Source organism: Triticum dicoccoides, chromosome 6A (genome assembly GCF_002162155.2).
Source record: "Triticum dicoccoides isolate Atlit2015 ecotype Zavitan chromosome 6A, WEW_v2.0, whole genome shotgun sequence".
Taxonomy (NCBI): Eukaryota; Viridiplantae; Streptophyta; class Magnoliopsida; order Poales; family Poaceae; genus Triticum; species Triticum dicoccoides.
In genome coordinates, this window is record NC_041390.1 from 18,762,380 (window position 1) to 18,786,033 (window position 23,654).

Genomic DNA, 23,654 nt, shown 5'->3' on the forward strand with positions numbered 1-23,654 from the left:
ACCGCGTTGATATAACGCTTCCGCTTTCGGTCTACAAGGGTACGTGGACAACACTCTCCCCTCTCGTTGCTATGCATCACCATGATCTTGCGTGTGTGTAGGAAAATTTTGAAATTACTACGTTCCCCAACAGTGGCATCCGAGCCTAGGTTTTATGCGTAGATGTCATATGCATGAGTAGAACACAAGTGAGTTGTGGGCGATATAAGTCATACTGCTTACCAGCATGTCATACTTTGGTTCGGCGGTATTGTTGGATGAAGCGGCCCGGACCGACATTACGCGTACGCTTACGCGAGACTGGTTCTACCGACGTGTTTTGCACACAGGTGGCTAGCGGGTGTCAGTTTCTCCAACTTTAGTTGAACCGAGTGTGGCTAAGCCCGGTCCTTGCGAAGGTTAAAACAACACCAACTTGACAAACTATCGTTGTGGTTTTTGATGCGTAGGTAAGAACGGTTCTTGCTAAGCCCGTAGCAGCCACGTAAAACTTGCAACAACAAAGTAGAGGACGTCTAACTTGTTTTTGCAGGGCATGTTGTGATGTGATATGGTCAAGACGTGATGAGATATAAGTTGTTGTATGAGATGATCATGTTTTTTTGAAGTTATCGGCAACTGGCAAAAGCCTTATGGTTGTCTCTCTATTGCATAAGATGCAAGCGCCAAATAATTGCTTTACTTTATCGCTATGCGATAGCAATAGTTGCAAGAGCAATTGTTGGCGAGACGACCATGTGACGACACATTGATATAGATCAAGATTATGGAGATCATGGTGTCATGCCGGTGACGATGGAAATCATGACGATGTTTTGGAGATGGAGATCAAAGGCACAAGATGATGATGGCCATATCATATCACATATTTTGATTGCATGTGATGTTTATCTTTTATACATCTTATTTTGCTTAGTTCGGCGGCAGCTTTATAAGATGATCCCTTACTAAATTATCAATGTATAAGTGTTCTCCCTGAGTATGCACCGTTGTGGAAGTTCTTCGTGTTGAGACACGACGTGATGATCGGGTGTGATAGGCTCTACGTTCAAATACAACGGGTGCAAAACAGTTGCATACGTGAAATACTCAGGTTAAACTTGACGAGCCTAGCATATAACAGATATGGCCTCGGAACACGAAGACCGAAAGGTCGAGCGTGAATCATATAGTAGATATGATCAACATATTGATGTTCACCATTGAAACTACTCCATCTCACATGATGATCGGACATGGTTTAGTTGATTTGGATCACGTGATCACTTAGAGGATTAGAGGGATGTCTATCTAAGTGGGAGTTCATAAGTAATATGATTAATTGAACTTTAATTTATCATGAACTTAGTCTTGGTAGTATTAGCATATCTATGTTGTAGATCAATAGCTCGCGTTGTTGCTTCCCTATGTTTTATATATGTTCCTAGAGAAAACTAAGTTGAAAGATGTAGCAATGATGCGGATTGGATCCGTGATCTGAGGTTTATCCTCATTGCTGCACAGAAGAATTATGTCCTTGATGCACCGCCAGGTGACAGACCTATTGCAGGAGCAGATGCAGACGTTATGAACGTTTGGCTAGCTAAATATGATGACTAATTGATAGTTTAGTGCACCATGCTTAACGGCTTAGAATCGGGACTTCAAAGACGTTTTGAACGTCATGGACCATATGAGATGTTCCAGGAGTTGAAGTTAATATTTCAAGCAAATACCTGAGTTAGAGATATGAAGTCTCTAACAAGTTCTATAGCTAAAAGATGGAGGAGAATCGCTCAAGCAGTGAGCATATGCTCAGATTGTCTGGGTACTACAATCGCTTGAATCAAGTGGGAGTTAATCTTCCAGATAAAATAGTGATTGACAGAATTCTCTAGTCACCATCACCAAGTTAGTAGAACTTCGTGATGAACTATAATATGCAAGGGATAACAGAAACAATTCCCAAGCTCTTCGTGATGCTGAAATCGACGAAGGTAGAAATCAAGAAAAACATCAAGTGTTGATGATTGACGAGACCACTAGTTTCAAGAAAAGGGCAAAGGGAAGAAGGGGAACTTCAAGAAGAACGGCAAGCAAGTTGCTGCTCAAGTGAAGAAGCCCAAGTCTGGTCCTAAGCCTGAGACTAAGTGCTTCTACTGCAAAAAGACTGGTCACTGGAAGCGGAACTGCCCCAAGTATTTGGCGGATAAGAAGGATGGCAAAGTGAACAAAGGTATATTTGATATACAGATTATTGATGTGTATTTTACTAGTGTTCGTAGCAACCTCGGTATTTGATACTGGTTCAGTTACTAAGAGTAGTAACTGGAAACGGGAGTTGCAGAATCAGCAGAAACTAGTTAAGGGTGAAGTGACAATGTGTGTTGGATGTAGTTCCAAGATTGATATGATCATCATCGCACACTTCCTATACTTTCAGGATTAGTGTTGAACCTAAATAAGTGTTATTTGGTGTTTGCGTTGAGCATGAATATGATTTGATCATGTTTATTGCAATACGGTTATTCATTTAAGTTAGAGAACAATTGTTGTTCTGTTTACATGAATAAAACCTTCTATAGTCATACACACCAATGAAATGGTTTGTTGGATCTCGATCGTAGTGATACACATATTCATAATATTGAAGCCAAAAGATGCAAAGTTAATAATGATAGTGCAACTTATTTGTGGCACTGCCGTTTAGGTCATATTGGTGTAAAGCGCATGAAGAAACTCCATGCTGATGGGCTTTTGGAATCACTTGATGCTTGCGAACCATGCCTCATGGGCAAGATGACTAAGACTCCGTTCTCCGGAACAATGGAGCGAGCAACTGACTTATTGGAAATAATACATATTGATGTATGCGATCCAATGAGTGTTAAGGCTTGCAGCAAGTATCGTTATTTTCTGACCTTCACAGATGATTTGAGCAGATATGGGTATATCTACTTGATGAAACACAAGTCTGAAACATTTGAAAAGGTTCAAAGAATTTCAGAGTGAAGTGGAGAATCATCGTAACAAGAAAATAAAAGTTTCTACGATATGATCGTGAAAGAGAATATTTGAGTTACGAGTTTGGTCTTCAATTAAAACAATGTGGAATAGTTTCACAAACTCATGCCACCTGGAACACCACAGCATAATGGTGTGTCTGAACGTCATAACCATACTTTATTGGATATAGTGCGATCTATGATGTTTCTTACCGATTTACCACTATCATTTTTGGGGTTATGCATTAAAGACAGCTGCATTCACGTCAAAAAGGGCACCATCTAAGTCCGTTGAGACGACACAATCTGAACTGTGGTTTGGCAAGAAACCAAAGTTGTCGTTTCTTAAAGTTTGGGGTTGTGATGCTTATATGAAAAAGTTTCATCCTGATAAGCTAAAACCCAAATCGGAGAAATATGTCTTCATAGGACACCCAAAGGAGACTGTTGGATACACCTTCTATCACAGATCCGAAGGCAAGACATTCGTTGCTAAGAATGGATCCTTTCTAGAGAAGGAGTTTCTCTCGAAAGAAGTGAGTGGGAGGAAAGTAGAACTTGATAAGGTAATTGTACCTTCTCCCTTATTGGAAAGTAGTTCATCACAGAGATCTGTTCCTGTGACTACTATACCAATTAGTGAGGAAGCTAATGATGATGATCATGTAACTTCAGATCAAGTTACTACCGAATCTCGTAGGTAAACCAGAGTGAGATCCGCACCAGAGTGGTACGGTAATACTGTTATGGAGGTCATGCTACTTGACCATGACGAACCTACGAACTATGAGGAAGCGATGATGATCCCAGAGTCCGCAAAATGGCTTGAGGCCATGAAATCTGAGATGGGATCCATGTATAAGAACAAAGTGTAGACTTTGGTTGACTTGCCCGATGATCGGCAAGCCATAGAAAATAAATGGATTTTCAAGAGGAAGACGGACGCTGATAGTAGTGTTACTATCTAGAAAGCTAGACTTGTCGAAAAAAGTTTTTGACAAAGTTCAAGGTGTTGACTACGATGAAATTTTCTCACTCGTAGCGATGCTTAGGTCTGTCCAAATCATGTTAGCAATTGCCGCATTTTTATGAAATCTGGCAAATGGATAAACAAAACTGCATTCCTTAATGGATTTATTAAAGAAGAGTTGTATATGATGCAACCAGAAGGTTTGGTCAATCCTAAAGGTGTTAACAAAATATGCAAGCTCCAGTGATCCATCTATGGACTGGTGCAAGCATCTCGGAGTTGGAATATACGCTTCGATAAGTTTGATCAAAGCATATAGTTTTTATACAGACTTGCGGTGAAGCCTGTATTTACAAAAAAGTGAGTGGGAGCACTACAACATTTCTGATAAGTATATGTGAATGACATACTGTTGATCGGAAATAATGTAGAATTATTCTGCAAAGCATAAAGGAGTATTTGAAAGGGGTTTTTTGAAAAAGGACCTCAGTGAAGCTGCTTACATATTGAGCATCAAAATCTATAGAGATAGATCAAGATGCTTGATAAGTTTTTTCAATGAGTGCATACCTTGACAAGATTTTGAAGTAGTTCAAAATGGAACAGTCAAAGAAAGAGTTTCTTGCATGTGTTACAAGGTGTGAAATTGAGTAAGACTCAAAGCCCGACCACGGCAGAAGATAGAAAAAGAATGAAAGTCATTCCCTATGCCTCAGCCACAGGTTCTATAAAGTATGCCATGTTGTGTACCAGATCTATTGCATACCCTACCACTGAGTTTGGCAAGGGAGTACAATAGTGATCTAGGAGTAGATCACTGGACAACGGTCAAAATTATCCTTAGTGGAATAAGGATTTGTTTCTCGATTATGGAGGTGACAAAAGGTTCGTCGTAAAAGGGTTACGTCGATACAAGTTTTGGCACTGATCCAGATAATTCTAAGTCTTCATCTGGATACATATTGAAAGTGGGAGCAATTAGCTAAAGTAGCTCCGTGCAGAGCATTGTAGACATAGAAATTTGCAAAATACATACAGATCTGAATGTGTCAGACCCATAGACTAAACCTTTCTCACAAGCAAAACATGATCACACCTTAGTACTCTTTGGGTGTTAACCACATAGCGATGTGAACTAGATTATTGACTCTAGTAAACCCTTTGGGTGTTGGTCACATGATGATGTGAACTATTGGTGTTAAATCACATTGCGATGTGAAGTAGATTATTGACTCTAGTGCAAGTGGGAGACTGAAGGAAATATGCCCTAGAGGCAATAATAAAGTTATTATTTATTTCCTTATATCATGATAAATGTTTATTATCAATGCTAGAATTGTATTAACCGGAAACATAATACATGTGTGAATACATAGACATACAGATCTGATTGACATGACCCATTTCATTAGCTTAGCACCCGATCGTTTAGTATGTTGCTATTGCTTTCTTCATGACTTATACATGTTCCTATGACTATGAGATTATGCAACTCCCGTGTGCCAGAGGAACACTTTGTGTGCTACCAAACGTCACAATGTAACTGAGTGATTATAAAGGTGCTCTATAGGTGTCTCCGAAGGTACTTGTTGGGTTGGCGTATTTCGAGATTAGGATTTGTCACTCCGATTGTCGGAGAGGTATCTCTGGGCCCTCTCGGTAATGCACATCACTTAAGCTTTGCAAGCATTGCAACTAATGAGTTAGTTCCAAGATGATGTATTACAGAACGAGTAAAGAGACTTGCCGGTAACGAGATTGAACTAGGTATTGAGATACCGGCGATCGAATCTCGGGCAAGTAATATACCGATGACAAAGGGAACAACGTATGTTGTTATGCGGTCTGACCGATAAAGATCTTCGTAGAATATGTGGGAGCCAATATGAGCATCCAGGTTCCGCTATTGGTTATTGACCGGAGACGTGTCTCGGTCATGTCTACATTGTTCTCGAACCCGTAGGCAGGGACGGATTCAAGGGGGGACGAGGGGGGCGAGACCCCCCCCCCCCCTAACGATCGTGGCCCACCGTAATAGCGATCAGTTGATCGCCAAATTTTCGTGCTAGGAAACTGCCCGTGACTTGCTTCGCCCCCCCTATGCGCCTACCATTGCCAGGGCCCATGTATTGTTGTCCAATCGCTTGCAACCAGGCCCAAATTCCAGTAAAAGAAAAGGGAAAGTAGCCCACCACGGAATCAAAGGGGCCAGGCTAGGAAGTAGTAGTACGCATAGGTCTTCTTGAATCCTTTCTCAAAAAAAAAAGGTCTTCTTGAATCCTTTCGTGTCCAACCTGCTAAAAAACTGCTCCTGCGATCTTCTATCGAATCTATCCGTCGAGAAGGAAAGATGACAGAAGCGTTGTTTTGTCAATTCAATATCTTATTCTGGCCGGCCGTCCGCACGGATGATCAACCAAATGAAACGAGGAAAAAGGTTAAGTTTTGATCATTAGATTTGATTGTCTTTCAATCTGTAGAAGGCATAATTGTAAGACTACAGACATTAACACCTGGCTCACACGATTTGATCCAAAATCCCCAATAGCTGCCGCTCTCTTCTTGGCACGAGCCTCCGCCAGGAAGCAGGAAGCACTATTGTTTGTCACCGCTGTATCTCCTTTGCGTCCAAACTCGAGCAAAAAAGTGATGTTGTGATAGCGTTGCCGGCATGCCGCAATTGCACGCCATCTTCTATGGCAGAAATACATCGTTTTGGAGGTATAATGTATTGATTGTATTTTAAATGAACATATTATTATTATGGTCTGATGATAGATAAAGATACAGTTTATTTTTTATCTCGGTTCAGCTGTACTTTCCTAGACAAAAAAATTAATAGAAAGGATAGAACGCATTGCTCTTTTCAAGCCATTTGCTTCAGGTTAGAACATTGCACTGTAAATCAGCATTCAATGTGTTAATTGACTAACAGTTGAAAAACATGCATTATTTTCATAATTTTTTTTGCTTGTGTAACCATTACAGAATATACATTGCAATTTTATGTGAGACTTGATATGCATATTACATCTGTGATAGCTATCTCTCTCGCCCCCCCTATATTCAAATCCTGGCTCCGTCCCTTCCCGTAGGGTCCGCACGCTTAAGGTTTCGATGACAGTTATATTATGAGTTTATGAGTTTTGATGTACCGAAGGAGTTCGGAGTCCCGGATGAGATCGGGGACATGACGAGGAGTCTCGAAATGGTCGAGACGTAAAGATCGATATATTGGACGACTATATTCGGACATCGGAAAGGTTCCGAGTGATTCGGGTATTTTCGGGGGTACCGGGGAGTTACGGGAATACGAGGAAGAAGCAATGGGCCTCATGGGCCAAGTGGTGGAAGAGAGGAGGCAGGGCGCGCGGCCTCCCTAGCCCAAACCGAATTGGACTAGGGGGCCGGCCCCCCTTTTCGTCCTTTTCCTCCCTCTCCTTCCTTCTCCTTCCTTTCCTTCCCCTCTCCTACTTGGACTAGGAAAAAGGGGGGAATCCTACTTGGAGTAGGATTGCCCCCCCTTGGGCGCGCCTCCTCCCCTTGGCCGCCTCTCCCTCCTTGCTCATTTATATACGGGGGCAGGGGGGCACCCCATGACACACAAGTTGATCATCGTGATCGTTCTCTTAGCTGTGTGCGGTGCCCCCCTCCACCATACTCCTCGATAATATTGTAGCGGTGCTTAGGCGAAGTCCTGCGACGGTTGAACATCAAGATCGTCACCACGCCGTCGTGCTGACGAAACTCTTCCCCAACACTTTGCTGGATCGGAGTCCGGGGATCGTCATCGAACTGAACGTGTGCTAGAACTCGGAGGTGCCGTAGTTTCGGTGCTTGGATCGGTCGGATCATGAAGACATACGACTACATCAACCGCGTTGATATAACGCTTCCGCTTTCGGTCTACGAGGGTACGTGGACAACACTCTCCCCTCTCGTTGCTATGCATCACCATGATGTTGCGTGTGCGTAGGAAAATTTTGAAATTACTGCGTTCCCCAACAAACTATTCCTTCCCTCGCCATCGGTTCCATCTCCGAGCTGCTGTTGTCTTCCTCATCCCGGCTTGTGGCGTGCACCGCACGTCGGGACAGTAGGCCTCCGAGACCGCACCTTTTGAGTCTTGTACGGGAGAAGGGTGATAAGGTTTTTGGGGAGCGCTCTGCGCGACTACTGGCTTCTTCATCACGGACTCCGACGACTACTTCCCCGACGACGACTTCTTCTCCGACGTCGACTACCTCAGCAACGACATGGCTGGAGAGGATGTCGACCCCAAGTCCAGTGCTTCTGCTGCTGTTGTCCCGTATGTGTTCTTCTTCTTTCTGTCAGATGTCCTGCCATAGTTTGTCGTACTAGTTCTTACCCTACATGTGTTAGGTTCTACTCCATATATGCAACATGATCTAGTGTCTGTCCTAGATGTGTTCAGTTTAAGTTCATATATGCAGATGCTATTTACTTTCTCTCCGCCAGATTGCATGACTTGCTTTATCGCAGCTATATTAGTCATGCTTTATCTAATACTTCTGTTCATAAAATCATTTGGTAAATTGCTCATATTTCCAACAATCCAAAAACCTTATCATAGGAAATTTACCCCGAGTGGTTTTGCTGCTTCCATGAGACCTCCTATGTTTGAGGGTATCCACTATAAGAGGTGGCGCGTGAGAGTAGTCTTATGGTTTTAAACCATGAGTTGCTATGACGCCACTCTTGGCAAACCTGAAGGAGAGCTTGATGCTCAACAGGCACAAGCTTTTCAGAAAATGGATACTCTGTTTAAGGCTGCTCCCTTGAGTGTTCTTGGTGAGAACATAGTTGATGCTTATGCGTCAATTGATAATGCAAAAGATATGTGGGATGCACTCGAAGCCAAGTTTGGGGTCTCGAATGCTGGCACTGAGCTGTACATCATGAAGCAATTCTATGATTACAGAATGACTGAAGAGCGCTCCGTGGTTGAGCGAGCTCATGAGATACAGTCATTTGCTAGAGAACTTGAACACTTCCGTTGTATGCTACCAGACAAGTTTGTTGCCGGAGGTATCATCAGTAAGCTTCCTCCTTCATGGAGGAACTTTGCTACCTTGCTGAAGCATAAGAGGCAGGAGTTTTCCATCCCGGATCTCAATGGCACTCTTGATGTGGAAGAAAAGGCGAGAGCAAAGGACACACGTGCTCGAGGTATTGAGGGAGGATCTAGTGCCAATGTGGTACAGAAGCAGAACTTCCAGCCCCACAAGTTCAAGAACAAGGCCAAGTTTGATGGAAAAGCAAATTTTGATTGGAAGAACAAGGTTGTGCAACACACGAACTTCAAGAAGAAGAATGGCAAGAAGAAAGGTGCTTGTCATGTGTGCGGGGATCCTGATCATTGGGCTCCTAGTTGCCCTAATCGCTATGACAAGCGTCATCCTGGGAAAGGCGGCAAGACCGCTAATGTTGTCATTGGAGACACTGACATGAAGGATGTTGGGTATGGTATATTTCCCACTATTCTTTCAGTATGTCATTCTCCTAACTGGTTGATTGACACGGGTGCTAATGTGCATGTATGCGGTGATATTTCTATGTTTTCGTCTTATCAGACCGCAGGGACTTCAACCGTGCTGATGGGCAACGGTTCAAGTGCTTCTGTTCGTGGTGTTGGCACGGTCGATCTGAAGTTTACTTCAGGGAAGATTGTGTGGCTGAAGAACGTGCATTATGTCCCCTCCGTCAATAAAAATCTTTTTAGCGGATCTCTTCTGTGTAGAGATGGCTACAAGCTTGTCTTTGAGTCGAATAAATTTGTAATATCCAAGTATGGAACCATTGTTGGTAAAGGCTATGAGTTAGGAGGCTTGTTTCGTTTATCCTTATCAGACGTTTGCAATAAAGTTGTTAATCATATTTGCAACAATAGTGAATCCAATGTGTGGCATTCACGTCTTTGTCATTTTAACTTTGGTTGCATGTCGCGACTAGCGAAGTTGAACTTAATCCCTAGTTTCACCACCGTCAAGGGATCTAAGTGTCAAGTGTGTGTGCAAGCTAAGCAACCTCATAAGTCTCACACGACTGCGGAAATAAGAAATCTTGCACCCCTAGAGCTCATACATTCAGATCTATGTGAAATAAATGGTGTGTTGACAAAAGGTGGAAAGAAATATTTCATTACGTTAATTGATGACTCCACTAGATACTGCCGTGTGTATCTTCTGAAATCTAAGGATGAGGCTTTGAACTTTTTCAAGATCTATAAAGCTGAAGTGGAAAAGCAATTTGATCGAAAAATCAAGAGGCTTAGGTCCGACCGTGGTGGAGAGTATTTTTCCAATGAATTTGATGTTTTTTGTGCGGAACATGGTATAATCCATGAGAGGACGCCTCCCTATTCACCTTACTCAAATGGGGTGGCCGAGAGAAAGAACCGTACTCTAACAGATTTGGTTAACGCCATGTTAGACACTTCGGGTCTCTCCAAGGCATGGTGGGGGGAGGCGATATTGATTGCATGTCATGTCCTAAACCGAGTTCCCACAAAGAACAAAGAGATAACTCCATTCGAGGAATGGGAGAAGAAAAGGTTAAAGCTCTCTTATCTACGAACATGGGGTTGTTTGGCGAAAGTCAATGTTCCCATTCCAAAGAAGCGGAAGCTTGGACCAAAGACTGTAGATTGTGTTTTCCTGGGATATGCTTTTCATAGCATTGGCTATAGATTCTTGGTTGTAAAATCTGAGGTACCTGACATACATGTCAGTACGATCATGGAGTCGAATGATGCGACTTTATTTGAAGATATCTTTCCCATGAAGGATATGGCTACCTCATCTAATCAGGAGATGCCTAGTTCATCGAATTAGGAACCAGTTACAATTACCGAACCTGCCATTTCGATGGAACACTTTGAAAGTCCTGTGGAGGAGAACAATGAAGTTCCTACTAGGAGCAAGAGACAGAGGACTGCAAAGTCTTTTGGTGATGATTTTCTTGTGTATCTCATAGATGACACTCCTAGTTCTATTTCAGAGGCCTATGCATATGAAGATGCTGACTACTGGAAGGAAGCGGTTCATAGCGAGATGGATTCCATCTTGGCGAATGAAACCTGGGAGATAACTGATCGTCCTTATGGGTGCAAACCTATAGGATGCAAATGGGTATTCAAGAAGAAGCTTAGGCCTGATGGTACTATTGAAAAGTACAAGGCTCGGCTCGTGGCTAAGGGTTATACCTAAAAGGAAGGTGAAGACTTCTTTGATACTTACTCACCTGTGGCTCGACTGACCACTATTCGAGTTCTACTTTCACTAGCTCCCTCGCATGGTCTTGTCGTTCATCAAATGGATGTTAAGACTGCTTTCCTAAATGGAGAGTTGGACGAGGAAATTTATATGGAACAACCAGATGGGTTTGTACTAGATGGTCAGGAAGGGAAAGTGTGCAAGTTGCTGAAGTCTTTGTACGGACTTATGCAAGCACCCAAACAGTCGCATGAGAAGTTTGAAAGAACTTTAACAGCTGCAGGCTTTGTTGTGAACGAAGCTGACAAATGTGTGTACTATCGCCATGGTGGGGGCGAGGGAGTTATCCTGTGCTTGTATGTTGATGACATACTGATTTTCGGAACAAATCTTAATGTTATTAAGGAGGTCAAGGATTTCCTATTTCGTTGTTTTGAGATGAAGGATTTAGGAGTGGCTGATGTCATTCTGAACATCAAGTTGTTGAGAGACGATGACGGTGGGATTACATTGCTTCAATCTCACTATGTGGAAAAGATCTTGAGTTGCTTTAGCTATAGTGACTGCAAGCCCTCTCCAACACCATATGATGCAAGTGTGTTACTTCGAAAGAATCGGAGAATTGCTAGAGATCAATTGAAATATTCTCAGATTATTGGCTCGCTTATGTACTTAGCAAGTGCTACAAGACCTGACATCTCTTTTGCTGTTAGCAAACTAAGTCGGTTTGTCTCAAAACCAGGAGATGTGCATTGGAAAGCTCTAAAGAGAGTTTTGCGTTATTTGAAAGGCACTGCAAATTATGAAATTCACTACACCGGACATCCAAAGGTGCTTGAAGTGTATAGTGACTCATACTGGATCTCAGATGCTGATGAGATAAAGGCCACGAGCGGTTATGTATTCACTCATGGAGGTGGCGCTGTTTCTTGGAAGTCTTGCAAGCAGATCATCTTAACGAGGTCAATAATGGAAGCAGAACTCACAACACTAGATACAGCTACGGTTGAAGCAGATTGGCTTCGCCGGCTCTTGAATGACTTGCCGGTTGTTGAGAAACCTGTACCGGGTGTCCTTATAAACTGCGACAATCAAACTGTGATCATGAAAGTGAATAGCTCAAAGGATAACATGAAGTCATCAAGACACGTTCAGAGAAGGTTAAAGTCTTTCAGGAAAATGAAAAACTCCGGAGTTATTGCGTTGGATTATATCCAAACATCTAAAAATCTGGCAGATCCTTTTACTAAGGGTCTATCACGTAATGTGATAGATAATGCATCGAGGGAGATGGGTATGAGACCCACAATATGAGTTGTTCACAGTGATAACCTATTCTTTGTGATCGGAGATCCCGTGAATTAGATGTGGAAGACAAGTTGTTGGTCAACTGAGAGGAGAGTATCCTTAGTATTCACAAATACCACTCCATGAAGATGCAATACTCTCCTAATCTGCATGGCAGGTTGATGTATATCTTAATGTGTTCTAAGTGGCTTATTTAAGCAGAGATGTTATCCTGCAGAACATCTTTTGAAGAACACACCTATATGAGTCTGATTGTCAAATGCCGCAATCTATCAGAGTAGGGTTCTCTCTAGTAAACTCATGAAAGGTCACGGAGTATGACGCATAAGCTCCACCCGTGGGAAGACCCACGGTAGCCACGTATCGGTCAAGGCTTTATGTGAAGCTAGATTCGCAGAAAACTTGCAGTTCAAGGCCCAGTCCACTGTTCAAGTTGCTTACTAGTGTAGCATAGAGTTTTAGGTGGAAGTTGAACTTAACAGTCTTCACTGCAGTACCAGTATATAAAACAGTGTTTTGGAACCAAAGGCAAATTTCTGTGTGCCTCTGGGATCTGGTGGGGGATTGCTGGAATTTAGTCTATTTTGGGAAACCCAATAACTATTTCAGAAATTCCTAATAAATCCTAGAGGCCCACTTAGCCCATTTGTGCCAGGCAAGGGATACTACTAAAGTTTAGTCCCACATTGCTACCACGCCACGCACTACGGGTATACGAAAGGTCACACGGAAACTGAAAAGATTTTTGCGAAAGTGGAGTTCGAATGCAAACGGTGCAGCCCTTCGGCTGCTGGCTGTTCGCTTCGTCTCTATCTCTTTGTTTCGCCTCCCATCGTTGCGCTCTCGCCTTCTTCTCTTGCGCCTATAAAAGGGAGGTCGCTCCTCCCAGAGAGACGCACCAGAACTATTCCTTCCCTCGCCATCGGTTCCATCTCTGAGCTGCTGTTGTCTTGCTCATCCCGGCTTGCGGCGTGCACCGCACGTCGGGACAGTAGGCCTCCGAGACCGCACCTTTTGAGTCCTGTACGGGAGAAGGGTGATAAGGTTTTTGGGGAGCGCTCTGCGCGACTACTGGCTTCTTCATCACGGACTCCGGCGACTACTTCCCCGACGTCGACTACCTCATCAATGACATGGCTGGAGAGGATGTCGACCCCAAGTCCAGTGCTTCTGCTGCTGCTGTCCCGTATGTGTTCTTCTTCTTTCTGTCAGATGTCCTGCCACAGTTTCTCGTACTAGTTCTTGCCCTACATGTGTTAGGTTCTACTCCAGATATGCAACATGATCTAGTGTCCGTCCTAGATGTGTTCAGTTCAAGTTCATATATGCAGATGCTATTTACTTTCTCTCCGTCAGATTGCACGACTTGCTTTATCGCAGCTATATTAGTCATGCTTTATCTGATATTTCTGTTCATAAAATCATTTGGTAAATTGCTCATATTTCAAACACCAATGTCATCCCCGCCACAGTCGTCCCATTTGAGGCCGCCGAGAAGATCAAGTACATCAGCACGGAAGCATCCCCTACCGCGACGATCGTGTTCCGCGTCACCGCCGTTGGCAGCCGGCCGCCGCCGTCCCCTAGGATGGCGGCCTTCTCGAGCCGCGGGCCCGACGTCCGCGCGCCGGAGATCCTGAAGCCAGACGTGACCGCGCCGGGCGTGGACATATCCCAGCCGCATGGACGGGCGCCAGCTCGCCCACCGGGCTCGCCAACGACGCGAGGCGGGTGCAGTACAACATCGTATCAGGCACGTCCATGTCATGCTCGCACGTGAGCGGCGTGGCGGCGCTGCTCCGGCAAGCGAGGCCAGGGTGGAGCCCCGCAGCGATCAAGTCCGCCTTGATGACGACCGCGTACAACGTGGACAGTGCCGGCGGCGTGGTCGGCGACATGTCCACCGGCGGCGCGTCCACGCCGTTCGCATGCCGGGCTGGGCACATCGACCCCAACCGCGCCGCGAACCCGGGCCTCGTGTACGATGCCGGCATGGAGGACTACATCGACTTCTTGTGCGCGCTCAGCTACACCGCCGAGCAGGTCGCCGTGTTCGGCTCGTCCGCCAACTGCTCGGCCCGCGCGGGCTCCTCCGTCGGCGACCACAACTATCCGGCCTTCTCGGTGGTGTTCACCACGGACAAGCTGGCGGCCGTCACGCAGCGCCGTGTCGTGCGCAATGTCGGCGGCGATGCCAGGGCTACGTACAGGGCCAAGGTGACCGCCCCGGACGGCGTGCGCGTCACGGTGACTGTTGCGATCAATGAAGCTTATCAATTTAATTTGTCGTGGTGCGAGCGGATGAGTCGACAAGGGGTTAATCTACAACGAGTCAAGACCGGAGAAGCACAGAAGACAAAGTGTCAAGATTAGGGAGAGAATGTTAGTAGTAATCTTGTCTGGTTGATTAATTAGTTAGGTGCAAGTTTGCCGGCTGCCATGCCATGTAGACGCATAGTAGTAGTGCTGCTTGGCTTGCATGTCACGGCTACGTGGATCTTGTACCAGCTAGTAGAGTCCGGCTGGGATTAGTACATGAGTCAGGTTGTGGTAGTTTAAGTAGGTTTAGGCTAGAGTCCTAGTGGGTTTGCTTAGACGTGTCAAAGTCTGTATAGGTTTAGGATTGATGGTCTGAGTCGGTTGTCTATCCTGGTCTGGCGTCCGGGTTGTTGTATATATATACAATAGCCTAGGACGTGCAATTGTAACATCGTGGAGAAAAATAGAAAATAAATAAAGAGTAAAGAGGGCACGACAAGGGCCCTTCGCTATCAGTTTTTTGTGCCGGTGTTTGTCGGGTGATTTTATGTGATTGATCCTGAGGACGGAATTCCAACAATTAGTATAAGAGCTAGGTTGATTTGAAGGCATGCTTGCCCCGGGGTCGCGACCCGACTAGCGCCTCGGGGCGGGCGATATGGTCGGTGGGTGGTGCAGCGACGAGAAAGAGCAGGCGATGGAGTCGCTGGGTGATGCAGCGGCAAGGAGGATCAAGCGATCGTCGTTCCGTGGAGCGGCAAGGAAGGAGTCGTGCAGGTTAGCATGGTCGGTCAGCCGTCGTCATGTCCAAGTGCTTGTCTCTGTGAGGAGGAGTTGAAGATGAAGTGCATCCAGGTCGTCTATGTGTCTCGACGAGATGATCAAGTTCAAGTATGTGGGGGCGGTAAACCAGTGAAGGTGAGTCTCTTCAATGAGGCCATGTCTCTACATGAGGCTGGAATGGGCGGTGTAGTCCACAGGGTGGTGTGATCCACAAGAAGCCGGCATGCATCTTGCTAGGGTGGATGGTGTAGTCCACCGGGTGGTGTATTCTACAGGTTACTAGCGAGGCTGGGTAGTCCAAGGGATATTTGAGGTGGTCCGTAAATTCGCCAAGTTAAAATTAGGGAGAGCCAATTTGACTTGTCGTGGTGCGAGCGGATGAGTCGACAAAGGTGAATCTACAACGAGTCAAGACCAGAGAAGCACTGAAGACAAAGTGTCAAGATTGGGGAGAGAATGTTAGAAATAATCTTGAGTTTCGTAAACACGTTGGAGTCTAGTCCTGTTAGGATTCTTGTCATCGTGTGCTGTTAGGTTTAGTGGCTAAGTCTAATAGGGTGATCAGCGTGGCCGTGTAATTAGACTAGGGAAATTACCAAGCTGAGTCCGGCTAGGACTTGTACTAGGATTAGGAGTTGATGTCTGAGTCGGTCCGTGTGAGTCGTAGTACGTTAGGTCGGCAGCTTCATGTGTGTATATATATACACGGAAGGCTGTACGAGATTGTAACACCGTGAGAAAACAAGAAAAGAAATAAAGAGGAAGAGAGGCACGACACGTGCCTTTGGCTATCAAAGTTTTTTGTGCGCGTGTTCGTCGTATTGTGATGTGATCGATCCTGTGGGCAGAATTTTAACAATAAATAAAGAGTAAAGAGGGCACGACAAGGGCCCTTCGCTATCAGTTTTTTGTGCCGGTGTTCGTCGGGTGATTTTATGTGATTGATCCTGAGGGCAGAGTTTCAACAATTGGTATAAGAGCAAGGTTGATTTGAAGCCGCGCTTGCCCCGGGGTCGCGACCCGACCAGCGCCTCGGGGCGGGCGATGTTGTCGCTGGGTGCTGGTGCTGCAGCGATGAGGAGGTTCTGGCGATCGTCGTTCAGCAGAGCGACATGGAGGGAGGTGACAGGCTGTCGTCGGGAAGGCGGCGGATGGAGATTGTTGACGGGAGTGGTGGTGCGGTGATGCGGCGCCGGAAAGTCGTCAAGATCGTCATCCGGGAGTTAGAGTCAAGGAGTCGTGTGGGTTAGCACGGTTGGTCAGTCAGTCACCATCGTCGTCGTCGTCGTCATGTCCAAGTGCTTGTCTCTATGAGAGGGCGTTGAAGATGAAGCGCATCCAGGTCGTCTATGTGTCTCGACGAGAGGGTCAAGTTCAACTATGTGGGGGCGGTAAACCAGTGAAGGTGAGTCTCTTCAATGAGGCCATGTCTCTGCATGAGGCTGGAGTGGGCGGTGTAGTCCACAGGGTGGTGTGATCCACAAGGAGCCGACATGTATCTTGCTAGGGTGGATGGTGTAGTCCACCGGGTGGTGTTTTTCCACAGGTTGCTAGCGAGACTGGGTAGTCCAAGGCATATTTGAGGTGATCCGTAAATTCGCCAAGTTAAAATTGGGGAGAGATTGTTGCGATCAATGAAGCTTATTAATTTAACTTGTCGTGGTGCGAGCGGATGAGTCGATAAGGGGTTAATCTACAACGAGTCAAGACCGGAGAAGCACAGAAGACAAAGTGTCAAGATTAGGGAGAGAATGTTAGTAGTAATCTTGTCTGGTTGATTAATTAGTTAGGTGCAAGTTTGCTGGCTGCCATGCCATGTAGACGCATAGTAGTAGTGCTGCTTGGCTTGCATGTCACGGCTACGTGGATCTTGTACCAGCTAGTAGAGTCCGGCTGGGATTAGTACATGAGTCAGGTTGTGGTAGTTTAAGTAGGTTTAGGCTAGAGTCCTAGTGGGTTTGCTTAGACGTGTCAAAGTCTGTATAGGTTTAGGATTGATGGTCTGAGTCGGTTGTCTATCCTGGTCTGGCGTCCAGGTTGTTGTATATATATACAATAGCCTAGGACGTGCAATTGTAACATCGTGGAGAAAAATAGAAAATAAATAAAGAGTAAAGAGGGCACGACAAGGGCCCTTCGCTATCAGTTTTTTGTGCCGGTGTTCGTCGGATGATTTTATGTGATTGATCCTGAGGGCGAAGTTCCAACAGTGACCCCTCGGACGCTGCGGTTCAGCGCGAGACAGAGGACACGCCAGTACGTGGTCACCTTTGGGCAGCGAACCTTCGGGAGCGTCACCAAGAATCACACGTTTGGGTCCATCGAGTGGAGCGACCGCAAGCACTCGGTGATCAGCCCCATCGCCATCACCTGGCCGGCGAGCCAGGTTACGGTGGCGGAGATGTGAATATGATATGATCATTGGTGTCTGTCAGCGAGGTACACCACGGCGCTCGATCCAGAGCTTTGAGGAAGACGACGACGCCCCCGTGCTACAACGTCAACACTTCGATGCTAGAGTCTAGAGAGTAGATGTCTGCTATAGCCAGATTAGTGTGGGGTGTAGTCAGTGGCGGAGCTTGATAGAAACTGCTAGGGGGCCAAGGGGAAAAACATGAGCCTTTAGGGGTGCAAATTGCTAAAAAAGAAGTCTCATCTAAGCCCTTGCCAAAAAAGTTCTTCAGAGTTTGGTCAAAGGCTGGGGGGCCGCGGCCCCCCACGGCCTCAACATGGGTGTAGTAGAGCAAGTTGACATGGGCTCAGTGCGTCCACTAAAGTAATGGTCTAATTGAGCTACCCCAGAGGTAAAAAGAAATACTATTGGCCGTGTACTCCGTCCTTTAATCACGTGACCCTGTTTTGGCCAACTCTGGTAAGAGTTTCTGCCCGTCCGCCGTCATACGTTTACGTTTTACACTCCCTACAAAAAAAACGTTTTAGAAAAAAAGCCACTGATTTTTTTCCTTTAAGTAACCGCGGTCCAACATTAAGTGCCCTTTCTCTGTTGGGCTTCGGCCCAACTGTGGTAGCCACTATCTTGCTCTCCCGACCGTTAGTTAGTATTCCGCATTTGCCCAGTTCGCTCTGTTTTCAACCCATTTAGGTCCCTGGCCTTTTATTATTTACAAAGAATAGGTTAGACATGAGTATTTTTTTTTTAAATTCCAGCAACATATTTCAAATTCACAAAATGTTTTTATATTCCAAACTTGTTTGGAATCCTAATGATTGCTTAAAGGTGCAAAAGAACAAAAAAGAAAATCTGAAAAAACAAACAAAAAAGCCACTAAAAACAAAAAAAACAGGAGGACCCGCGCCCCGCCTATGGGCCAGCACAAAACGGACATATGTCGGGAGATAGGAGGTCTCCTAGTGGACATGAAGAAGAAGAGAAGAAAAATACATACAATGACCGAGCCACCTAACTAAAAAACCCGTTAGATGCGCCAGCCTACTTGTGGCAGCACTGAAGGCAAGAGCTATGGGCCAGTTCTTTTCGCCCAGGATTCTACAGAATCAAGATTCTGGAAAATTCTTCTAGAATCTGCTTCTCCTAGAATCTGTGGTCGAGTTCTTTTCTGAGATTGTAGTTTGAGATTTTGGAAAGAGTTGTGTGTTGAAATGTCTATACTATCCTTGAAGAAATTGTTTGATGAATTGTTAACATTTTGTTTTTTCTAACAGTATCTACTAGTCGAATATAACAACATCTTCATACAGTAGCAAAGATCACAACACCAATATCTACCAATAGAACCAATATACACAGTAGCATCGACAATATGAACAAAAAAATCTGGCATCATTCATCCATCTAACAAATTAAAAAATCAATCCATTCATCCATCTATCCAACGGACACATCAATTCATCCATCTATGCAACAAAGTATTTGCATCTATCCAATTTATATAGCTAAAAAAGAAGAACAGAGAGTTGGGACAGAGAGGATGGCTCACCGTGGAGGAGTGGAGGACTGGATAAATGGTGGGCACTTCGGTTGCGGCTTTGGGACGGGGGCGCCATGGGCAGCCGGTGCAGAGGGGCGCGGGCGGCGGCTTCCTGTTTGTCCCCGCTACGGCAGAGAGCAGAGGGCCGCAGAGGATGGCTGGGCTGCGGCGGGAGTGGGTACCGGCGGCGGCGAGTACCGGGACGACGGCGACGAGGTCAGCGGCAGCAAGGCGGGGCCGGCGGCAGTGCTGGAACCCTAGCGCGCGGCCCTGCTCGAGGTAAGCGGGGAGGTAACCGATGCAAACATGCATCGACAGGGGCTCGTTCTCTGTGTATCGACCATGGCTGGCTCGGTGGCAGTTTGGCCGTAATAACCAGCTGCAATAGGGGTACTCTATGAATTCCAAACGTTTTCTTTGGTGGGACTTGCCAGAATCCTGAGATTGTGGTAGAAACCAGGTATTTTGGAATTTTGGGATTGCACTAGGATTCTGGAGAATCCGGTTGAGATTTTGGAAGTTCAATCGAGTTCTTTTCACTCGGGATTTTCGGGACCAAGATTCTCCATAATCTGCTCAAAAGAACTGGGCCTATATCCCTCTCGCGGTACACGAGATATAGCTCTCGTGGGTGCTACCTATATACAACTTACTTAGCGAGAGATACCGAAAAAGTTCCTCTCTCGAGCGTTTCGCTCAATGGGTCAGCTCAATAGAATGGATTTGAGAAGATCTATGGACGAGTTCTATTAATGTTTGTGTGTTTTTTTGGTTTCTTTACACATTTTCTCTTTTTTTATTGTGTCACTTTATTTTTTATTCTGCTTATTTTTTCTATTTTTTGTTTCTCTTTGTTTTTAACATTCTATGTACATTTACTTTTAAAATATGGATTACGTATACAAATTGAACATTTTTCAGATACATGTTGAACTTTTTTCAAATACATATTGAACATTTATAAAAAATCCTTTGATTTTTTATGATACATAGTCAACATTTTTAAATGCACATTTGAATATATTTTTAAAATTCATGAACATTTTTTTGAATTCACAAACATTTTTATTAATCCATGAACATTTATTGATTTCATAAAAAGAATCAAACTTAACAAAAAATAATAATTATAACATATTTAGAGAAACTAATAGCAAACTGAAGAAAAATCGTCGACTCATTCCGACTTCTTGTGCAGCCCTGCAAGCTCCAGCTCAAGAATTTATACCTTCATTCTACAACGCCTCTCACGGAGGAATTCTGAAGGCAGTGAGGATTTCCCCTACAGTACTCTCTGGCTGTATTTTGAAGGCAGCGTTGTTTTGAAACCTCACCGCCTATTCATAAAGAAGGGAGTAACACATCAAAAGCCACCCACCGAATGCAGACTACTCTATGGGGTGCAACTCCTGCCAGCGCAAGATGTGTCCCTGAAACGCAGACTCCATCAGCAGCAGCATCGATCAAACACACTGATGATTTATTTTGGTTCAGACTGTATGCGTGTGCCCCCTTGCAGCTGACTTTCATAGCCAAGGATTGCTCTGCTTCCGGTGCTTGCGGAATACTCCCTCTGTAAAGAAATATAAGGAAATCATTGTTAAGACAATCCGCAGCAATTTTTGCCAGATTCTCAAGTAGCTCCAAATCTCCTGCCACTGCAATTTCCTTATCAAACAGCTCGGTTGATTTCCTTCCCGTCTCGTGATTTTCAAGAAAACTCTTAACAAAGCTGTTACTGTCAACACGGTCACCCTTCTTCCTAGTAAGCAGCTCCAACATCAGGACTCCAAAACTGTAGACATCATTTTGTTCGGTCAGGACGCCTGTGTGTAGGTACACCACGTCGATATAACCTATGCCACCATTGAAGATTTCAATGTGTTTGTATGCTCTCGTACTCAACCTTGATAAGCCAAAGTCTGAGATCTTTGGCATGAAGTGTTCATCCAAGAGTATATTTTCTGATTTCACATTACCATGTAAGGTTTTAATACTGCGCCCTGAATACATATAAGCTAGACCATATGCTGATTCTGCAGCAATATTTAAACGCACGCCCAGGCTGAGCTCTACATTGTTGAAGCTACCCGAGCTGAGATCTACCTTCTTGTTGTTGTGAAGAATGTCATGGAGGCAGCCTTTGGCGAGGTACTCATAGACTATCATTGGCGTGTCCACTTCCACGCAACAACCTATGAGCCTAACAATGTTCTTGTGAAGGACTTGAGATTGGATGATGACTTCCTCTGCAAATTTTTCATTCTGTACCACGGAACCACTAATCAGTTTCCTTACTATGACTGGTACTTCATTAATACGACCTATGTAAACTTCTCCAAAGCCATCCTGTCGGTTCTTTACCTTTAAAGTAGGCTCAAGCTCCTCCTTTTTGAAAACTTTCAAAAAGTTTATCTTCTCCAACATAGGCCCACCATACCTCACGTAATTTATGCGTGCTGCCTGGTTAATGATGTCCAAATTGTTCAACTTGTGCAACACACTAGAGTTAGAAATGCCTGCACCTTGTTGGCTGACATTTTGTTTCGTATCATGTACTTCCCATAACGACCATTCATCACTTGGAGCTTCATCTTGACCTTGCTCCAATTGATTTTCTCTAAGTGTCCCAAGATGTTCCGCAAGCTCTTCCGTTTCAGAGTGTTTTGTGATTTCCTTTCCTAGGTACTCAGATGAAAGATCTGCAACGTGCCCTTGACAACTACTGATGCCAGTTTCGATGGTACTTGTTGTTTTATCAAGCCTATCGTTTATATAACGTGCAACCGGTCTCTTCTTTGGGTCTGAGTCCATGCACTCTATCCCTATCTTAGTGCATACTCTTACTTGCTCCAACTGTCTCTCCCATTGATCTGATCCCTTCAAGCGGTTCATCCAAGTCTCAATTACCTACAGAAATAGACATTATTATAAATTGAGCTATCTTGTCAGTTGCATAAGTGCATTTTCCACATGTGTCCACTTAACATTGACCTGATGGGTAAGTTGTTTGGTGTATGAAACACAATAAGGTATCCGTGTAAAGAGGCCTCAAGTTCAAGAATAGCTAGCACAAGTTACTTTTGAATTGCAGCCTAATTTAAGGTGCCAAAAGTGTTGGAGCAAGTAATCTTAGGCCTCAAGTTCAAGAATAAACGCATTTCCATATTTCCCCATAAGTTCGATCGGAGTGCTAAAACATGTGATCTTAGTGCTAAATCTTAGGCCAGCGAGGTTTATATGCAAGTTTAATTTGTTTTATTAAGCAAACAATGTCAATGTGGTACTGAAGGTGGGGCGCTACAAAAATAGATGATGTTTTAGATTACCATGCTTGTCCGAGACATGATTTTTACAAATTTCCTTATTTTTGGGGGGTGATTATTTTCACAAATTTTGTAAGTTGAACTAGAATATAAGATATATAGTTATCTGAAAATCTATCCTTTAAGATAGAGTGAGCACTTCAATTGTTCTTACATCCTCTTCTTCGGGATACCCCTTCTTTCCTGTTAGTATCTCCACGATGATAACGCCAAGACTGTATACGTCTGACGCGAATGCAAGTTTTCCTTCGAAGGATTCTGGTGCCAAATATCCCCTGCGTGGAGATTTTTAAAATCCTAGTCAAAGAATGTGCATCCTCACAAATATATATTTGTGCCAAACAAAAAAGAGCTTTAAATAGACTAGCTTACAACGATCCACATGGATGCAAAGTAGAATCCCGGGTTTGCTCTTTATCAAGGCACCTCGAGATACCAAAATCAGCAATTTTGGGTACCATGCAATCATCTACCAATATGTTGGCAGGCTTCAGATCTAAGTGGAGAATGCGTAACCCATGAAGATGAAGTAACCCCTCACATATTCCCTTGATAATCTTATAGCGCTCCCTCCATTCAAGTCCGCTAGATGCATCTGTGGAGGAAAGGGTTTCATATTTTCATCCCTCAGATACAGATAATGCATTGTAATTAAATCTACAAATGGCTAATGATGCAATCATTTTAAATGAGTATTATAAAAAGTTTCATTTTATCCTCCGGGTGGCAAGAATAGCACAAATCCCAATCAGTTGTTTGTTGTTGAAATAGCTAAAGCCAAAGCGATGTGCAACTTAACTTGCAACCTCCCCAAATACGCCATTTTGTTTTTCTCCCTT

The 23,654-nt window shown here is 44.5% G+C and overlaps 1 protein-coding gene and 1 pseudogene across 1 annotated transcript in view; one reads left to right on the forward strand and one right to left on the reverse strand.

Annotated features, from left to right (window-relative positions):
- Positions 1–17,946, forward strand: part of LOC119319038 — a 56,365-nt pseudogene extending 38,419 nt beyond the window's left edge.
- A 2,676-nt stretch (positions 17,947–20,622) lies between these two features.
- Positions 20,623–23,654, reverse strand: part of LOC119318872 (receptor like protein kinase S.2-like) — a 5,241-nt gene continuing 2,209 nt past the window's right edge. The window contains exons 3-5 of the mRNA XM_037593441.1: positions 23,188–23,410; positions 22,970–23,090; positions 20,623–22,399 (exon numbers count right to left, since the gene is read on the reverse strand). Coding sequence (XP_037449338.1) covers positions 20,831–22,399; positions 22,970–23,090; positions 23,188–23,410 — 1,913 coding nt within the window. The 3' untranslated portion in view covers positions 20,623–20,830. The remainder of the gene's footprint in view (positions 22,400–22,969; positions 23,091–23,187; positions 23,411–23,654) is intronic.